General features: G+C 44.1%; 1 protein-coding gene across 4 annotated transcripts in view; it reads left to right on the top strand.

Moving 5' to 3' along the window:
* IL1RAPL2 (interleukin 1 receptor accessory protein like 2) overlaps positions 1–15350 on the top strand; it is a 491080-nt gene that overhangs the window by 470539 nt on the left and 5191 nt on the right. For all 4 annotated transcript variants that reach the window (XM_083595723.1, XM_083595724.1, XM_083595722.1 and 1 more), the window contains exons 9-10: positions 735–878; positions 4341–4511. In XM_083595723.1, the coding sequence (XP_083451849.1) occupies positions 735–878; positions 4341–4511 (315 nt within the window). The remainder of the gene's footprint in view (positions 1–734; positions 879–4340; positions 4512–15350) is intronic.

Genomic DNA, 15350 nt, shown 5'->3' with positions numbered 1-15350 from the left:
ATTCCTCTGGAGGGCAGTGTCGTGGACATTTTCATGAATAACCAGATGCACAAATAACCGGATGCACAAATACACAACCCTTGTGTCAGATGCAGACCGTAAAGGCACAAAGACAGGTATTCTTGGTGGCTTTCCTCAGTTATGGAACTCCTTTCTCCTGTAGACTCACTCATGTCCAAGCCTGAGCATCTTTCATAAGCATTGCAACACTTCCTTGTCTGGACTGACCTTTGGAGACTATGGTTAAGTTAGGAAAGGAGTGGGGGATTTCAGCTGAATTGTATTCCATTGTGCTAGGGATCCCCCACCCTCCCAGAAGCTTTAGGGCAGCGGTAGGCAACCTAAGGCCCGTGGGCCAGATATGGCCCAATCGCCTTCTCAATCCGGCCCATGGACTGTCTGGGAATCAGCGTGTTTTTACATGAGTAGAATATGTGCTTTTATTTAAAATGCATCTCTAGGTTATTTGTGGGGCCCAGGAATTCGTTCATTCCCCCCCCCAAAAAAAATAGTCCAGCCCACCACATGGTCTGAGGGATGGTGGACTGGCCCACAGCTGAAAAAGGTTGCTGACCCCTGCTTTGGGGATTTGGTGGGTTATAAATCAAATAAACAAAGCCCATGAATGCTGCCCTAAGCTGCTCGGAGGAAGGGCATGATAGAAAGGCAAACAACAGCAGCAGAAACAACCTTCCATTTTCTAGCCCATCCATCTTTTCCCTGCTTTATTCTAGATCTGATATCAAAAATTGAACTTGCCGGAGGTTTGGGAGCCATCCTTCTCGTGCTGGTTTTACTTATAACGATCTACAAATGCTACAACATAGAGCTGATGCTATGTTACAGACAGATGTTTGGAGGTGACGAAGCAATGGATGGTAAGTGCACTTCCAGAAAACTATGACAAATGTTGTTGTTTTCTGTTGAGCATCCAGAATGCTGAATAGCTATTGTCTCCTTTGGAATGGAGAATAGATGTGAAATGTACTAAGGGCTTTGGGGGAGATTGATTAACAACAACAACAACAACAACAACAACAGGCACAATCCACTGGGAAGTTTGTCTGCAGATGCACCGTTGACATTAACAGGGGTTGTGCAAAAAGCACAGTATTAGGAATCAAATAATAACCACAATTTATTTAGTTAAACTACTTATGTACCACTTAACTGCAGTGGTCTTTATTGCAAAGGTACAATACAAAAAATGAAAATCAGTTAAAACTATGACATCAAACTTAAATTAAAATGCCTGCTGGAATATTTTTTTTAAAAAAAATGCATTCAATAGGTGTAGGAACTTCAGCAGGGGGAGGGGACTGTCTGACATCAACTGGCAGGGAGTTCCACAAGACTGGACCCACAATACTGAGCACACAGCTCTTGGTAGATATGAGGTGTGCATCGGAGCCATTGGGGGGCACTAACAGTAACTTCCCTGAATACCCCAGCGATAGGGTTGGGATGAAAGATGTCCCTCAAGGTATATTGCTTAGATAGGTCCCTTAGGTATATCACTTAGATAGAATATAAACAAGAATAATTTAAATGCACAACAGAATAGTTCCATCAAAATATTAAAACAACCTCCTGCAATTAAGATGTGCAGTGAAACAAGCCCATTAAAACAGCACACAGCAATTGAAACAGGAGGTTCAGGTCAGGAGTTCAGCGGGAACAGGTGTTTCTTCGGATGCGGACAGTAATCCTTGGGGGAAACTCCATTGTCTCAAACTCCTTGGGGAAAATTGGTGTCTGACATGCTGCATAGCAGCAGCCACACACTAAGCAGGGGCAGCAGCAGCAACTAAGTAAGTGGACAGGAGGGGAAAGGTGATGGGTTCTGTTGGTTTGAGGTTGGCTGGACAGGCAAAAGGGAAGAGGATTGGAAACTGAGTGGCCCAGCCTGTCATCTGCCTCTTCCTTAGTCTCTGTGTTGCCCTTGTAGAACTCAGCAGGGAGGAAGATGAGGGCAAGGGATAGCTCAGTTGGTTAGAGTGTGGTGCTGATAACACCAAGGTCATGGGTTTTATCCCCATAAGGGACAGCTGCATATTCCTGCATTGCAGGGGGCTGGACTAGAAGCCCCCTTACAACTCTATGACAAAACTAGAATTAGTTGGCACTGTGTACCCTTGACTTTGGCTCCCTTCCTTCTGCTCTAGTAGTCCCAAGGGGCACAAGCCTCTACTTCTAAAAAGGTAAAGGACCCTGACCATTAGGTCCAGTCATGGCCGACTCTGGGGTTGCGGCGCTCATCTCGCTTTATTGGCCGAGGAAGCCGGCGTATAGCTTCCGGGTCATGTGGCCAGCATGACTAAGCCGCTTCTTGCGAACCAGAGCAGCGCACGGAAACGCCGTTTACCTTCCCACCAGAGCAGTACCTATTTATCTACTTGCACTTTGATGTGCTTTCAAACTGCTAGATTCGAACCACCAACCTTTTGATCTGCAAGCCCTAGGCTCTGTGGTTTACACCACAGAGCCACCCACTACTGGTACCATACATCTAATTGCACAACAGGGTGGGATATTCTTCCTATAAACCAGAGTTTCCATCATGCAGTTGCTGCGTCACACTCCATTGTTTACCAGGAAAGCGAAAGACTTTCACGCTCCTTGGGGGTTTAAAAGCTGATTTCCTTTTGCTAAGCGAACCATGCCAGGATCCAACCTCGGCCCATCCATCATCTAGCCTTGCTCTCATATTGAAATATGCCAACCCTGCTAAAACCAGTAGCAGCTCACTGGAACACCTTGTTTTCTTCAATAGGAAGAGCAGGGGAATCAATTCTCTAGCTGAGAAAAGAAATGCCTGCATGTTCCCTGATTCTCCTCACAAGTCTCAGCCAGATCCACCTGATGAAAATTTGGGTAATTGCCATACTTTGGGGGACACATATGAGTGGCTATTTAGCCTCCCTTTTTTAATGCAAAGTATTCTTTTAGATTTGCTGCTAATGATTTCTTATCCTCCATCCCCAGTTGCTGTTGTTGATGATTGTTAATAATAATAATAATAATAATAATAATAATAATAATAATAATAATTTTTATTTATACCCCACCCTCCCCAGCCAGAACCGGGCTCAGGGTGGCTAACACCAGTAAAATTACAGTAAAATCATAATAGGGGGGAAAACCCAATTTAAAATACAGGTTAAAATGCAATTTACAATACAGCCTCATTTTAAAAGTAGCCCATAGATCAAAACCATAAGGGGAGGGAAAACATAAGGGTCAGACTGAGTCCAAACCAAAGGTCAGGTGGAACAGCTCTGTCTTGCAGGCCCTGCAGAAAGCTGTCAAGTCCCACAGGGCCCTAGTCTCTTGTGACAGAGCGTTCTACCAAGTCGGAGTCAGTACTGAAAAGACCCTGGCCCTAGTTGAGACCAATCTAACCACTTTGCGACCTGGGACCTCCAAAATGTTGTCATATGTGGACCTTAAGATCCTCTGTGTGACAGAGCGTTCCACCAAGTCAGAGTCAGTAGAGAAAAGACCCTGGCCCTAGTTGAGACCAATCTAACCACCTTGCAACCTGGGACCTCCAAAATGTTGTCATTTGTGGACTTTAAGGTCCTCCGCAGGGCATACCATGAGAGGCGGTCCTGTAGGTACGTGGGTCCTAGGCCGCATTCTGAGCATTCTGTACTTTTATCTTCACTGCATTAACTGTTCCATTTTTCATTTTCTGTTAATAATGGTAGCTTCTCACAAATACTTATCAGAACTACCTGTCTCAGCCACGTCTTTGCCCTCAGCAGACCTGAGAAGTGATATAAAGCTTTGTGCCTCTGCATTAAAAGCTCCAGTAAATAAATGCATTCAATATATACATTAAGCCAGTTGCATGTACAATGTAGTTGTGCGTTAATACAGGCAATGTAATTGTTTAGGTCTGCTGGTTTCATTTACAAAGTTCCCAGTCCTTTGAAACTTGCTACGAATGTTGGATGTAGAAGTACAGGGGTGGAGAAGAAACACATGGTGATGCTTGACATTCATTGACAACTTATCAATATTTAATATATTTAATACAAACTGACAGTACATAATATGTGAACAGTTCCAGGTTCATTCTCCAGCAGCATCTCCAGGGAGGGCTGGGAGAGACCCCTGTCTGAAACCCTGAAGAGCTGTTGCCAGTCAGTGTGGAGAATGCTGAGCTGGGTGGGCCAGTGATCTTACTTGGCACGAGGCAGCTGCCTATATTGCTAGCTAGCACCGGACCCAGGCATTCTTCATTATCTCTCCGGTACAAGGACATAACTCACCAGTACAAGGGTATTTCTTCTTTCTTTTTCTTTCTTAAAAGTGATTTGTGGTTTTATTTACAGACAACAAGGAATACGATGCCTATCTCTCTTACACAAAAGTGGATCCAGACACACTGGACTGCGACAACAGTGAAGAGGAACAATTTGCCCTTGAAATCTTGCCAGATGTTCTGGAGAAGCATTACGGTTACAAACTCTTCATTCCGGACAGGGACCTGATCCCTACTGGGAGTAAGTACCCGTCACCTTGGGGTATGAGACTACCTGTGCAATTCTGCTAAGCAGGGCTGGCCCCAGACATTTGACTGCTGAAGACAAAACTGCTGGCTCCCCACCACTGCCAGTTCCACTGTGTGCCTGCCCTTGTGTGCCCCCCACCAGTGGCAGAAGGAGGAGGCCAACAATCTCAGGGCACGCTCCAGGGAGGTCAGATCTGCAGCTGCTCCCAGCTGTCTGGAGTCTGCCACCCTGAGGCAACTGCTCACCTCAGGCATAGCCAGCCATGCTACAAAAAAAGTGCATGCTGATTCATAAGCTTCCGCTTCCTTTTTGTATGGCCCTCTCCAAAACGAAATACAAAGTCCCAACAACAACGAGGCATGACTGATGAGCTTTACAAAAGGGGTAGCTGCTGGGCTCAGCTTTAACCCAAGGCCAGGGAATCTGTGGCTCTCAGAAGTTGCTGGACTGCAACTCCCATCGCCCCTGCTTATTCATTGGCCATTCTAGCTAGGGTTGATGGGAGCTGGAATCCAACAACACTTGGAAAGGCACAGGTTCGACACAACGTGCTGGCAAAGCTAAAAGGTAGAGACTCTGGGTCAGAAAAAGGCTACTTGGTAAGGAAGGAAATTCTGGAGAAGACAATCTCCTGGTGACTGGCCATGCCAGCTCTAGGTTTTGGAGGGCCCTGTGGAACGAGGTAACCCATGAGCTTACCTCCTCTTCACTGGTGTCCTCGCTGCCTTTGGGCCCAAGCTGCACACCTGCCCAGTGAGAAAGTGTAAAGTCTGCCACTCATTGCTGTCCCTGCCTCTTCACCTGCCCCTCTCTCTGCATGCAAGCTTGGTTGGTGACCAGCACAGCAAAGAGAAGAAGCAGAGCCTGGAGACTCTGGGAGTTGACAGTGGGCCCTTTGCAGAGGTGTGGATCTTGGAAGGTGCCCAATGATGTCAACCTCTGAAATCAGTTCTGTCAACTAGAATTACAGTGCCAAGGTCTAGCAAAAATGCAGCTCTTATTTGCTTTTGCTTTTACATTTGTCACATTCAATTTTTTGTTTGTTTGCAGTATTTATACCCTGTCCTTTAGCCAAGGAAGCACCTTCTAAATATCAGTAGTAAGATGGTCCCTGCATCTGGCTCACAATCTAAAAAAGCCATGGCACACAGGGAAGGAGGAATGAAAGGGAGGGAGAAGCTCAGACACAAGTTCTTAAGAGTTTCAGTCCTAATAACACAGAGCAGGTGCAATGTCCAGGCCAGTATATTTTCTACAATCATGTTACACCAGAAAGAAAAAGCAGGCAATTAGACCCTGTGAATTTCTGTGGTATCAGAATGGCTTCCATCCACTAACCCTTCTACTGTGCAAATAAATGTCCCTTTCCTTTACATCTTTTGCATTTAATTTCCACTGACACAAAGACATAGTGATCAGGTTTTCTCCTCAGGATGAAAGTTTTAAACTAGGATTTAAAGTGTGTTTTCAAGGGAATCTGGTTAGTGCTGTTACAGAAGTAATATGCACCATTGTTCGTTTTAATACTGGAAACTGTGGAGGATTTGCATGAGGGAAAATATTTGTGGGGCTTATAACAACATAGCAAACTTCCTAACCATAGTTAGGCAATTGAGAATATTCTATCTGCACTCTGCCTGTGATAACAATTATAAAATGCAAACAGACATTAAAAAGAATTAACAACAGGAGAAATCACCCCCAAACATTTGTTAGTATTAAAGGGTATGTTTTAATAGCTTAGCCAAAGATTTTATTACTTTATTATTTGCGAATACCCTTTCTCTAAATTTCATTGGGTAGATTAATTTGATGAAGGTAGTAGCAGCACTGATCCTAATTAACCCCAAATGAATTGGAAGTCGAGCTGTTTGTCCCTGGAACTTAGCAACCAATGGATTTTGGCACAAATAGCATGCAGAAAACAGGTTGTCTTTCTGCCTTTTCTATAGCATTCAAATTAAGTTAACAACATGATTTTGGGAGCCAAGGGAAGAGAAGTGTTACAACCTGTTCTGCCATTGTTCAAGTGAACACTGATGTGCATGCCATTGTGCAAGACTAGCCCATTACCTTCTTGGGAAATGCTACTAAATTCATTCAGGACTAGAGTTCTCATGGCCTATGGACCACATTCAGGCCTCCAGAGTAATTTCATTTGGCTCTTGGTGGCTCTGCCAAATCAGGTTGCATTTAAAAAAAAAAAAAGTTTTGCAGACATGTTTTCTTGTAAGGGGGGGAAACCAGGCACCATATGTATTGCATACCAGGGGCTGCCACCCCTGCTCACTCCATTAGCCAACTCTGCCTGCTCCTTTGCCCTTCCCACACACCTGATCAAAACCTCCTCCCTTTACACTTCATCCACCCCTCAGATATCCCCAACAGCTTGTCCCAAGCTCCTCCTGCCCCAGGCACCACACCCATTTAAAGGAGCAGAGTGGTGCTTCACACAGCAGCTTGCTAAACCACTGTGTGAAGCACCTCCTGCCCCTCCCACCTTGCTGCAGAAACATTTAATGAAGGGAAGTAGATTGTATGTATGTACATTTTTATTGTATTGGTATCCCATTCATATTTTGGAATGGTGAAAGGCCATTGCCCCTGTGCCTATGTAGCAGGTCTTTCAGACTCATCCTCAGTCCCTGTCACATACTATGATAGGGATGAGAAATCTGGTGCCTCCCAGGGTGGTAGGACTCCAATTCCCATCAGCCCCAGTCATCATGGCCCAATGGCAAAAGGTGGTAGGAATTGTGGTCAAGCAATGATGTGATCCAGAAGAGAGTTGGACAGATCTCTTTTGGTTCCCTCAGTTTCTCATTTTTCCAATTGTAAATTCAATTCTCCACATTTCTACTGCAATTTGCAGTTTTTCCTTAGGGGAAAAAACTCCTTGTGCAAATTTATCAGCATTTTAGTGAATTGTCTCCTAATATACACATTTGCATATGCACTTATGCTAATGTACACACTGCCCCCTAAGAAGTGCGTCACAAAATTTAGAGGCATGCGACTTCAGAGGATGCCCATGGTTCAGTTCTCAAATCGTGTTTAAAAAGGTGGATTAGTAGGTCCATCTTTAAATACAAACTGAATCAAATTTCTTCCCCAAATCTACCATGTGTCCTTCAGATGTTCCTGAACTTCACCTCCCATCTTCACCTGCCAGCATCCAGGATAGTCCAGGATAATGGGAGATGTAGTGCAATAGCATCTGGAGAGCCACCTGTCCCTGATGTAGCCCAACAGTCCAATCCTGCATGGCCAATGATCAAGGATGAGGAGAATTGTAGTCTAGCAACATCCAGAGAGGCACTTGTTCCTCATTATTGGTGTACTGCTGTTCTGAACCACAGGACCAAAGGAGGACTTGTCAGAAAGCTTGGGTGCAGGGATACCAAAGAAGGATGTCGAAAACTCCAGATTGATCAGTTCTAGTGCTTTATTAAAAGAAGGTGTAGACTTACAGCAGATCAGCTTGCCAGGTCTCCCAGCCTTTACAGACACGGGACAGACACTGCAGCAAGGAGATGGCTTGTTCTCATCAAAGCAAACATGTACACATCTTTTATGAACAAAGCAACATACGCCACTTTGGCCTAGACTTCCCATCACTTTACCTAACCAGATGAGGGCATAGGTGGCAAACACCCAAATCTTACAGATAGTTTCCCCTTTTTGGGTTCAGAGCCCAGCATCCCAAGCCCACAGATAAGATTAACATCAAAGCAAGCCAATTAGCCTATATCAAAGCAAGTGAATATAATTATATCTGAGCTCATTGTCACAGCAACTACCAATTAATTGTGGGGTTATTCTGAGTAGCACGATGGTGGTTGCAGAGCCTCCAGAACAGTTCACCTTTGGTTCATCACAACTGCTTATCTAGACGCAGACACATAACAAGTTAAAACACACGTGAGGTATAACTATACACTCCATGAAGCCAATTATGGGAACAATTATTTTTTGTTTCATGTACAGCTGCTGTTTTTCCCAGGCGTAATTTGTTTTTGTTTTTTAAGGAGTGAGCAGAATCAAAGTATTTTAAGTCACAATTATTATTATTTTCTCTGAAGAGAACAAATGCTTCAAATGAATCGGCATCCTTGCAGGTGCCTCTCTCTAGATGGGATGGCATTTTTCTTTGTGTCCACCTGTCATTCAGGCACTGCAGCAAAGACTCATCAGCATAATTTCAGAGAGTCATTAACCATCATCAGAAATATACACTACCTGAGGACGTCAGTTCTCATTGCGAAGCATTGAGTGATATATCCTGTCACTTCCCTCCCTTGCAACTGGGACGATTCATGGTTTCTGAAAGGATTTTGATTCTTTCATGCAGAACGGAAGGAATGCTTAATCTCCACCAAATGATGACAATGCAGAATATGAATTTGAAAGCAGGCTGCTTTGGGTTTCTTAAAATTTTTTTTAAAGAAAAACCCTGAGTTTGCAGTAAATAGACCCCTTATTTCTAGTGGAGAAATAAAACTTCCTTTCTAAGTCAATACCTGAGGTGCCTACACAGTTATTCATGGAGGACAGGCCAACGATTCGGTAAGTAGAACCTCCACATTCAGAGCAGTATACCTTCTGATACCTGATGCTTAGGGTAAACAATGCTACTCCAAACTCTATTTTAAAAGAACAGAAAAAAGACGTGCCCACTAAGATGGAAGACAGGAAAAGGCTGGTGCACTGGTCCTTTTCTAAAGCTGCCGTGATCTGTAAAAACAGGCATTGCCATCTTGTTCACACCAATGACTTAATTCTTTCTCACAAAGGAAAGGTTAAGCTTGTCGGATTGTGCCTTTAGGTCTGGCCTCACAAGCCAGCCAGAGCTTCCCCCTGTTGCTCTTTGCAAGCCTGTGGATTTGGCCAGGGTGACAAAAGACAGGGCATTGGGTTCCACCTGCTACCCTTGAGGAAAGATGCTCAGCAAGAAGGGGAAGAGCAGTGAAAGTAAGCTATCAGTTCTGACTGCAGTGCCAGCCCTGGGGAAAGGCATGCTGAGCCGAAGCCTTATATGCCTTGGTTGTCTCAGTGTCCAGTAACATTTTTCTTGTTTGCATAGAGGTGTACACAGTGGAAGCAGACTGCATGGCTGTAGCCACCACAGCACAAAATCTTGAGCTGCATAATGTGCTGGTGGTGAATCTGTACCTTCAGGGCTTGCACGGGACACTGTGCCACCTGAGGTGCTTCACTGCTGCCCTCTTATTTATATTGCATTTTTGTTCTGCCTTTTCCTCTAAGAAGCTCCTAGTGGGTGGGGTGCATGTGTCTCTCCTCCCCATTCTATCCTCACAACAACCCTGTGAGGTAGGTTAGGCTGAGCCTCATGGTTGAGTAGGGATCTGAACCCCTGTCTCCCAGGTACTCTTAACACCAGTTCTCTCTCTCCACCTGCTGCCACCATCTTCTGCCACTGCTTCCCCACCACCAGCCAGCTGCCACTCATCTACCAATTGCCACCTCCCAGGACCACACTTTCCTATCTGGGCTGCACTCTGAGGAAGGCATTGTGAGTCAGATAGCCTCAGACAGCACCTGTGCCACAGCTGTCCGCAGAAACAGCAACCAGCAGGTGTGGTGGTGATGAGAAAAGGCAGCTTTGCAGGTGGGAAATTGGGTTGGGGAGATGCTATCCACACACCCTCTTGATCTGCCACCTGAGCCACACAGTTCATTCTGGCTCACTATGGGGCTGCTCCTGATCCCTACCAAAAATGAATCTCAGTGCTGTCAAATAATTGGTCATAATTTCACTTAAGGGTCAAAGTCAGTCTTTTTTATTTTATTTATTTTATTTTATTTGGTATGTTTATAGACTACCCTCTACAGTATAAAGTATTCTTGCATCTTTTTTAATAGCACAGATAATGAACTGGTGGTCCTCCAGATCTTGTTGTATTGCAACTCCCATGAGCCCCAGTAAGCATGGCCAATGACCAGTTATGGTGGGAGTTGTAGCCCAGCAACTTCTGGACTGGCAAAACTTCCTGAGAACTGCCATAAATTTTATGCCATGGCGAGGAATAGCCCTTCCATTTTGTTTATCCCCAGCACCTGGTATTCAGAGGTATCCCATTTCTGAATATGGAGGTTCTGCTTAACTGTCATGGTTTATAATTACTGATGGACATCCATGATCATACATAATCATTTTGGAAGACACGCACTGGAAAGAAAACTCTATGAGGAAAGAGGCATGGTGGTTGTTCACCATTTAATTTTTTGAGCCTTCTAGACAAGTGACCATCTCCACATCTCGCAGCAACAAATTACTAATGGTTTTTATTTTGTTTTTTATAAAGGTGGAGAAAATGTTAAAATGGCTTATGGATCTTCATAAATTTAGAAAAGTGTAAGCATGTGTTGTGTTTTTATACTGCTGATGGTACTAACATACCTTTTGTCAAATTGTTCTTTAGGGCAACATATATCCTAGCATAGGCACTGAATTCAAGGGGCCGAGGAACTGTGGGCCTCCTCAATGGGGGTTTTGGGGGGCAGGGCCCCCCATTGTTGGAGCCAGGCACAGAGCGATGTCAGGACGATGTGTGACATTGCACACGTAACGTCAGGATGTTATACATGTGATGTCAGGACGTTCCGTCAGGCGCCCTCAGTGTGCTTCAGAAGATGGTGCCTCTGAATCCCAGTCCATTTATTAGCTACATTCAGCAATTAATCTGTTTGTATCTGATCTGGAAAGGGGTTAGCACATGAAAAAATTGCTTACATGGAGTCCAAATCTCCATGCCAATATCTTCAATTTTAACAACATTCTACTCCCACTCCTATTTGCAGTGTTTGTTCAGAACCTGGTGGAGTACAATACTCTCCAAAGTGATAATTGTGCTCCCAAGAGCTTGTTCATACTGTCCTTGCCCCCATAAGAACAGAGTGGTCCATTGCAGCCCACTTGATTTTGTTTACTACAAAGCAGCTCGAGATGCACTTGTGCTTTAACATCAGACACATTGCTGGAGGTGTTTTCCCTCTGCACAGCTTCATAAATATGTGATAGAACACCAGTGTAGCTGAGTTTTCCTGTTCACTTCAACTGAGGAGCCAGCTCCATTGAAGTGAGTGGGAAACTTTGTCACACAGGTTTTCCAAAACAAAAAAAATTTTTTTCCTTCCAGTAGCACCTTAAAGACCAACTAAGTTAGTTCTTGGTATGAGCTTTCGTGTGCATGCACACTTCTTCAGATACACTGAAACAGAAGTTGCCAGATTCTTCTATATAGTGAGAAGGTGGGGAGGGGTATTACTCAGAAGGGTGGTGGGAATGGGTGATTGGCAGGTTTTCCAAGTACAGGTTGGAGCAGCTGCAAGAAATACTGTATAGGAATTCCCCCCTGTGCAATAGTGGTGGCTCTTCAAAGTCCACCAAGATCACAGAGATGGAAAATAAAGGATCTAGGCTGTTCTGAAATTTAGCAAGCAGTCTAATGAAAATTTGCCTAAGCAGCTAGAATTCCACTTTCAATTGGCACCAGAAAAGATGCATTTATATCACAGATGAAACTGTGGCTCGTCTATATCCAAAGCTAACCCCATAAGTGTGGACAAGCTTTCAGCCATGATGTGGATTTTTAGTATTGATTGATTGATTGATTGATTGATTGATTGATTGCATTTATATCCCAATGAGCTTTGGGTGATGTATATTGTTCTCCTCCTCCTCATTTAATCCCCACAACAACCCGTGAGATAGGCTAGGCTAAGAGGCAATAACAAGCCCGTGGTCACCCAGTGAGTTTCATGGCAAGTAGGGATTTGAAACCTGGTCTCCCAGATCCTAATCCAACACTCTAACCACTACACCACATTAATTCTGATTGATCCATTTGTGATCAACCCTCCCCCCCCTTTGTTCACCTATGTTTATTTCTGTGCCTTTGCTAAGAAAATAGGCCCTGTTTTTGTGCTGCAGTTTGTCCAGTACCCTGGGAAGGTGTCAGGGAAGGGGGGAAGTCAGTAAGGTTGAGAATTTATCCTTAATCTCTTGTGTCACAGTGAGGCATTAAATAAGGCTTGCAAGCTTCCAGCACCATGTTATTCTTCTGGGGAGGAAAGCAAAGCAGATGCACATGAATCTATGTGGGCAATTTGTGCTGCATCTTAGCATGTGGTTGTGTTACTCTCCACTTCATACAAAGTGTATATAATGCAGTTTGAAGGCAGTGCTTCAATGGCAAACTGATATTTGCACTGGAATGGACCCTAAAATTCAGTGGAATCATTAGGGCTTTCACCAGAGTTTTGATAGGCTCGCTGGTTCCCTCTCCCATCCTTCTTTGTGATAAGAATCTAATAAAAAGAATTGAATATTGATGTACATTTCATCCTATGAATCAAGATGATGGTGCAGCAGTTAAGAGTCTTCTACACCAATAATTCGGCAAAACAGTGGTATGAAGCAGGAGTGGGGAACCTTTGTCCTTCCAGATGTGGTTGGACTATAACTCCCATCACCCTGTGTCATTGGCCATGTGGAATGTGGCTGATGGGAGCCACAACATCTTGAAGCCCACAGGTATCCCTGAGGCTTGCTCCTACTAGCCCATAAAACCACCAAACCATTTATTATCATGATCATTATATGCTGAACCGCACAGCCAAAACTGTATGTGGGATGAGTTCCACCTGGAACAACCCCTACAATGTGCTCTTTCTTCTGCAGGCTCTTCTTCCAACTGGTGCCCCTATCTTCCAATGGAAGGAGAGTTGAAAGAAGTAAGTAGAGAAGGACTTTGGCTAGTCCTCCTCTCCACCAGGGGGCATGGGTGAAATGGGAGGGGATTGTCTGCCCAGCTCTTCTTGTCTGCCCTCCTGCCAAAGAGGTATCTGTGGGGACAGCAAGTCACTAGTACAGTGAAGCTGTCTGGATCATGGCGGGGGGGGAATTATTTGACATTTGGAAAATATATTTGCCATGTGCTTTATAAGAATAATAATAATATGAAACAAAACTGGTTCAGTATGTTGGCTTTAAGATTCCATTTCCTGTCATATTTACAATCCAATGGAGGGCAACAATCAGGCTGGGCAATGGCTTGCTCTTAATTCATACATAACCCAACTTTGTTTCCATGCAGTTTTATTGCTATTATGAAAACCTAAATGGATGCAGGGGAACTTTTGAGGCCTTATTTTGAATAAATTTCACAATATATGGAAATAATATAGGGTGCAATTTTTTAAAAAAAAAAAAAACCCCACTTGTTTTTCGTCCCTCCTCTGGCCTGGGAACCAAGTCCTACTCAGAGTAATTCTTGTTATTATTCATTTATTATTTATTAAATTTGTAGACTGCCATCCATCCAAAGATCACAGGGTGGTTTACAACATAAAAATACAAAATGAAATCCCAAGGTATATAACCAAAACAAAAACAAACCAGTAACCCACAAACAGATTTAAAAGACCAGACAAAATTCCGGTTATAGAGAACTGTTTTCACCTGGTGCCTAAAGATATGTAGTGAAAGCACCAGGCAAGCCTCCCCAGGAAGAGAATTCCACAAATGGGGAACCACTGCAGAAAAGGCCTGTTCTTGTGTTGCCACCCTCTGGATCTCTCATGAAGGAGGCACATGAAGAACGGCCTCAGATGATGTTTTCAGGGTCAATGTTGGTTTATATTGAGAAAGGTGGTCTTTGATGTATAGCAGCCCTAAGACATTTAAGGCTTTATAGGGCAAATCCATCACTTTGAATTGGGGCACTTTGATTGGTGGCCAGTGCAGTGGGGCCAGGATTGGTGTCATGTGCTCAGACTTTCTTGTCTCAGTGAGCAACCTAGCCACTGAATTCTGAACCAGCTGAAGTTTCTGAACCATCTTCAGAGGCAGCCTCACATATAACACAATGCAGTTATCTAATTTAGAGGTTACCAGAGTGTAGACAACAGAAGTTAGGCTACGCCTATCTAGATAAGGGCATAGCTGGGCCACCAGCCAAAGCTGATGGAAGGCCACCGAGGTCACCTGAACCTCATGCAGTTGCAAAGGATCCAACAGTATCCCCAAGCTATGTACTTGCACAGAGGGAATGTATCCCCATCAAGAGTAGGACACCTCCCACCCATCCTGTCTAGGGAACAGTGTTACCTGGAATGAACTTCAGTTTCTTTGCTTTCATATAGTCCATATGTGGCAAGACAACAGCCTGACAACAGTAAGGTTACCAGATTTTTTTCAATGAATCCAGGGACACTTATTGTTCGCTATGTACATGTGAACACTGAGAAAGCTGTAAATCCGGGGACTGTCCCCAGGAAACGGGGACGTCTGGTGACCTTAGACAACAGTCCATATGTGGCAAGACTCACCAATTCTTAAAGGCTTACACTACTTGCCTCTTAACTGCTGGGCCCAAGTCAAATTGCTGATGTTTACCTTTAAAGCCCTGAAAAGCTTGGGACCCAAATAGCTGGAGTACAGTGCATGTTCCCATACTGTCCTTCACCATTGGTACCTTAAGATCTTAATTAAGGCCCTTCCCTGAGTGGTGTGGCTTTCTTGGAAGTGCTCTTCCTTTAGAGCTTTAGCTGGCCTTGCTGTGACAAGCTCTTCAACACCAGGTTAATACTTACACAAGTGGGCTGTGTTTGTCTTTCTCCCAACGTAAGTCACCAAACAAGACGGCCCAAGCAGTTTCTGTGTCAAAATCAGGCCTATTGAAATCAAACCCATTGAAATTAAAGGGACCTAAGTTAGTAATGTCCATTCATTTCAGTGGGTGTACTCTTGAGTATGACTGGCATGAAGTACCGGCCTATATTTTTGTGGAGTAGGGCTAGGAATCT

Source organism: Podarcis filfolensis (assembly GCF_964270895.1).
Source record: "Podarcis filfolensis genome assembly, chromosome: Z".
NCBI classification, from domain to species: domain Eukaryota; kingdom Metazoa; phylum Chordata; class Lepidosauria; order Squamata; family Lacertidae; genus Podarcis; species Podarcis filfolensis.
The sequence above is the reverse complement of the archived record's forward strand: the minus strand, read 5'-3'. Positions and strand labels throughout refer to the sequence as shown.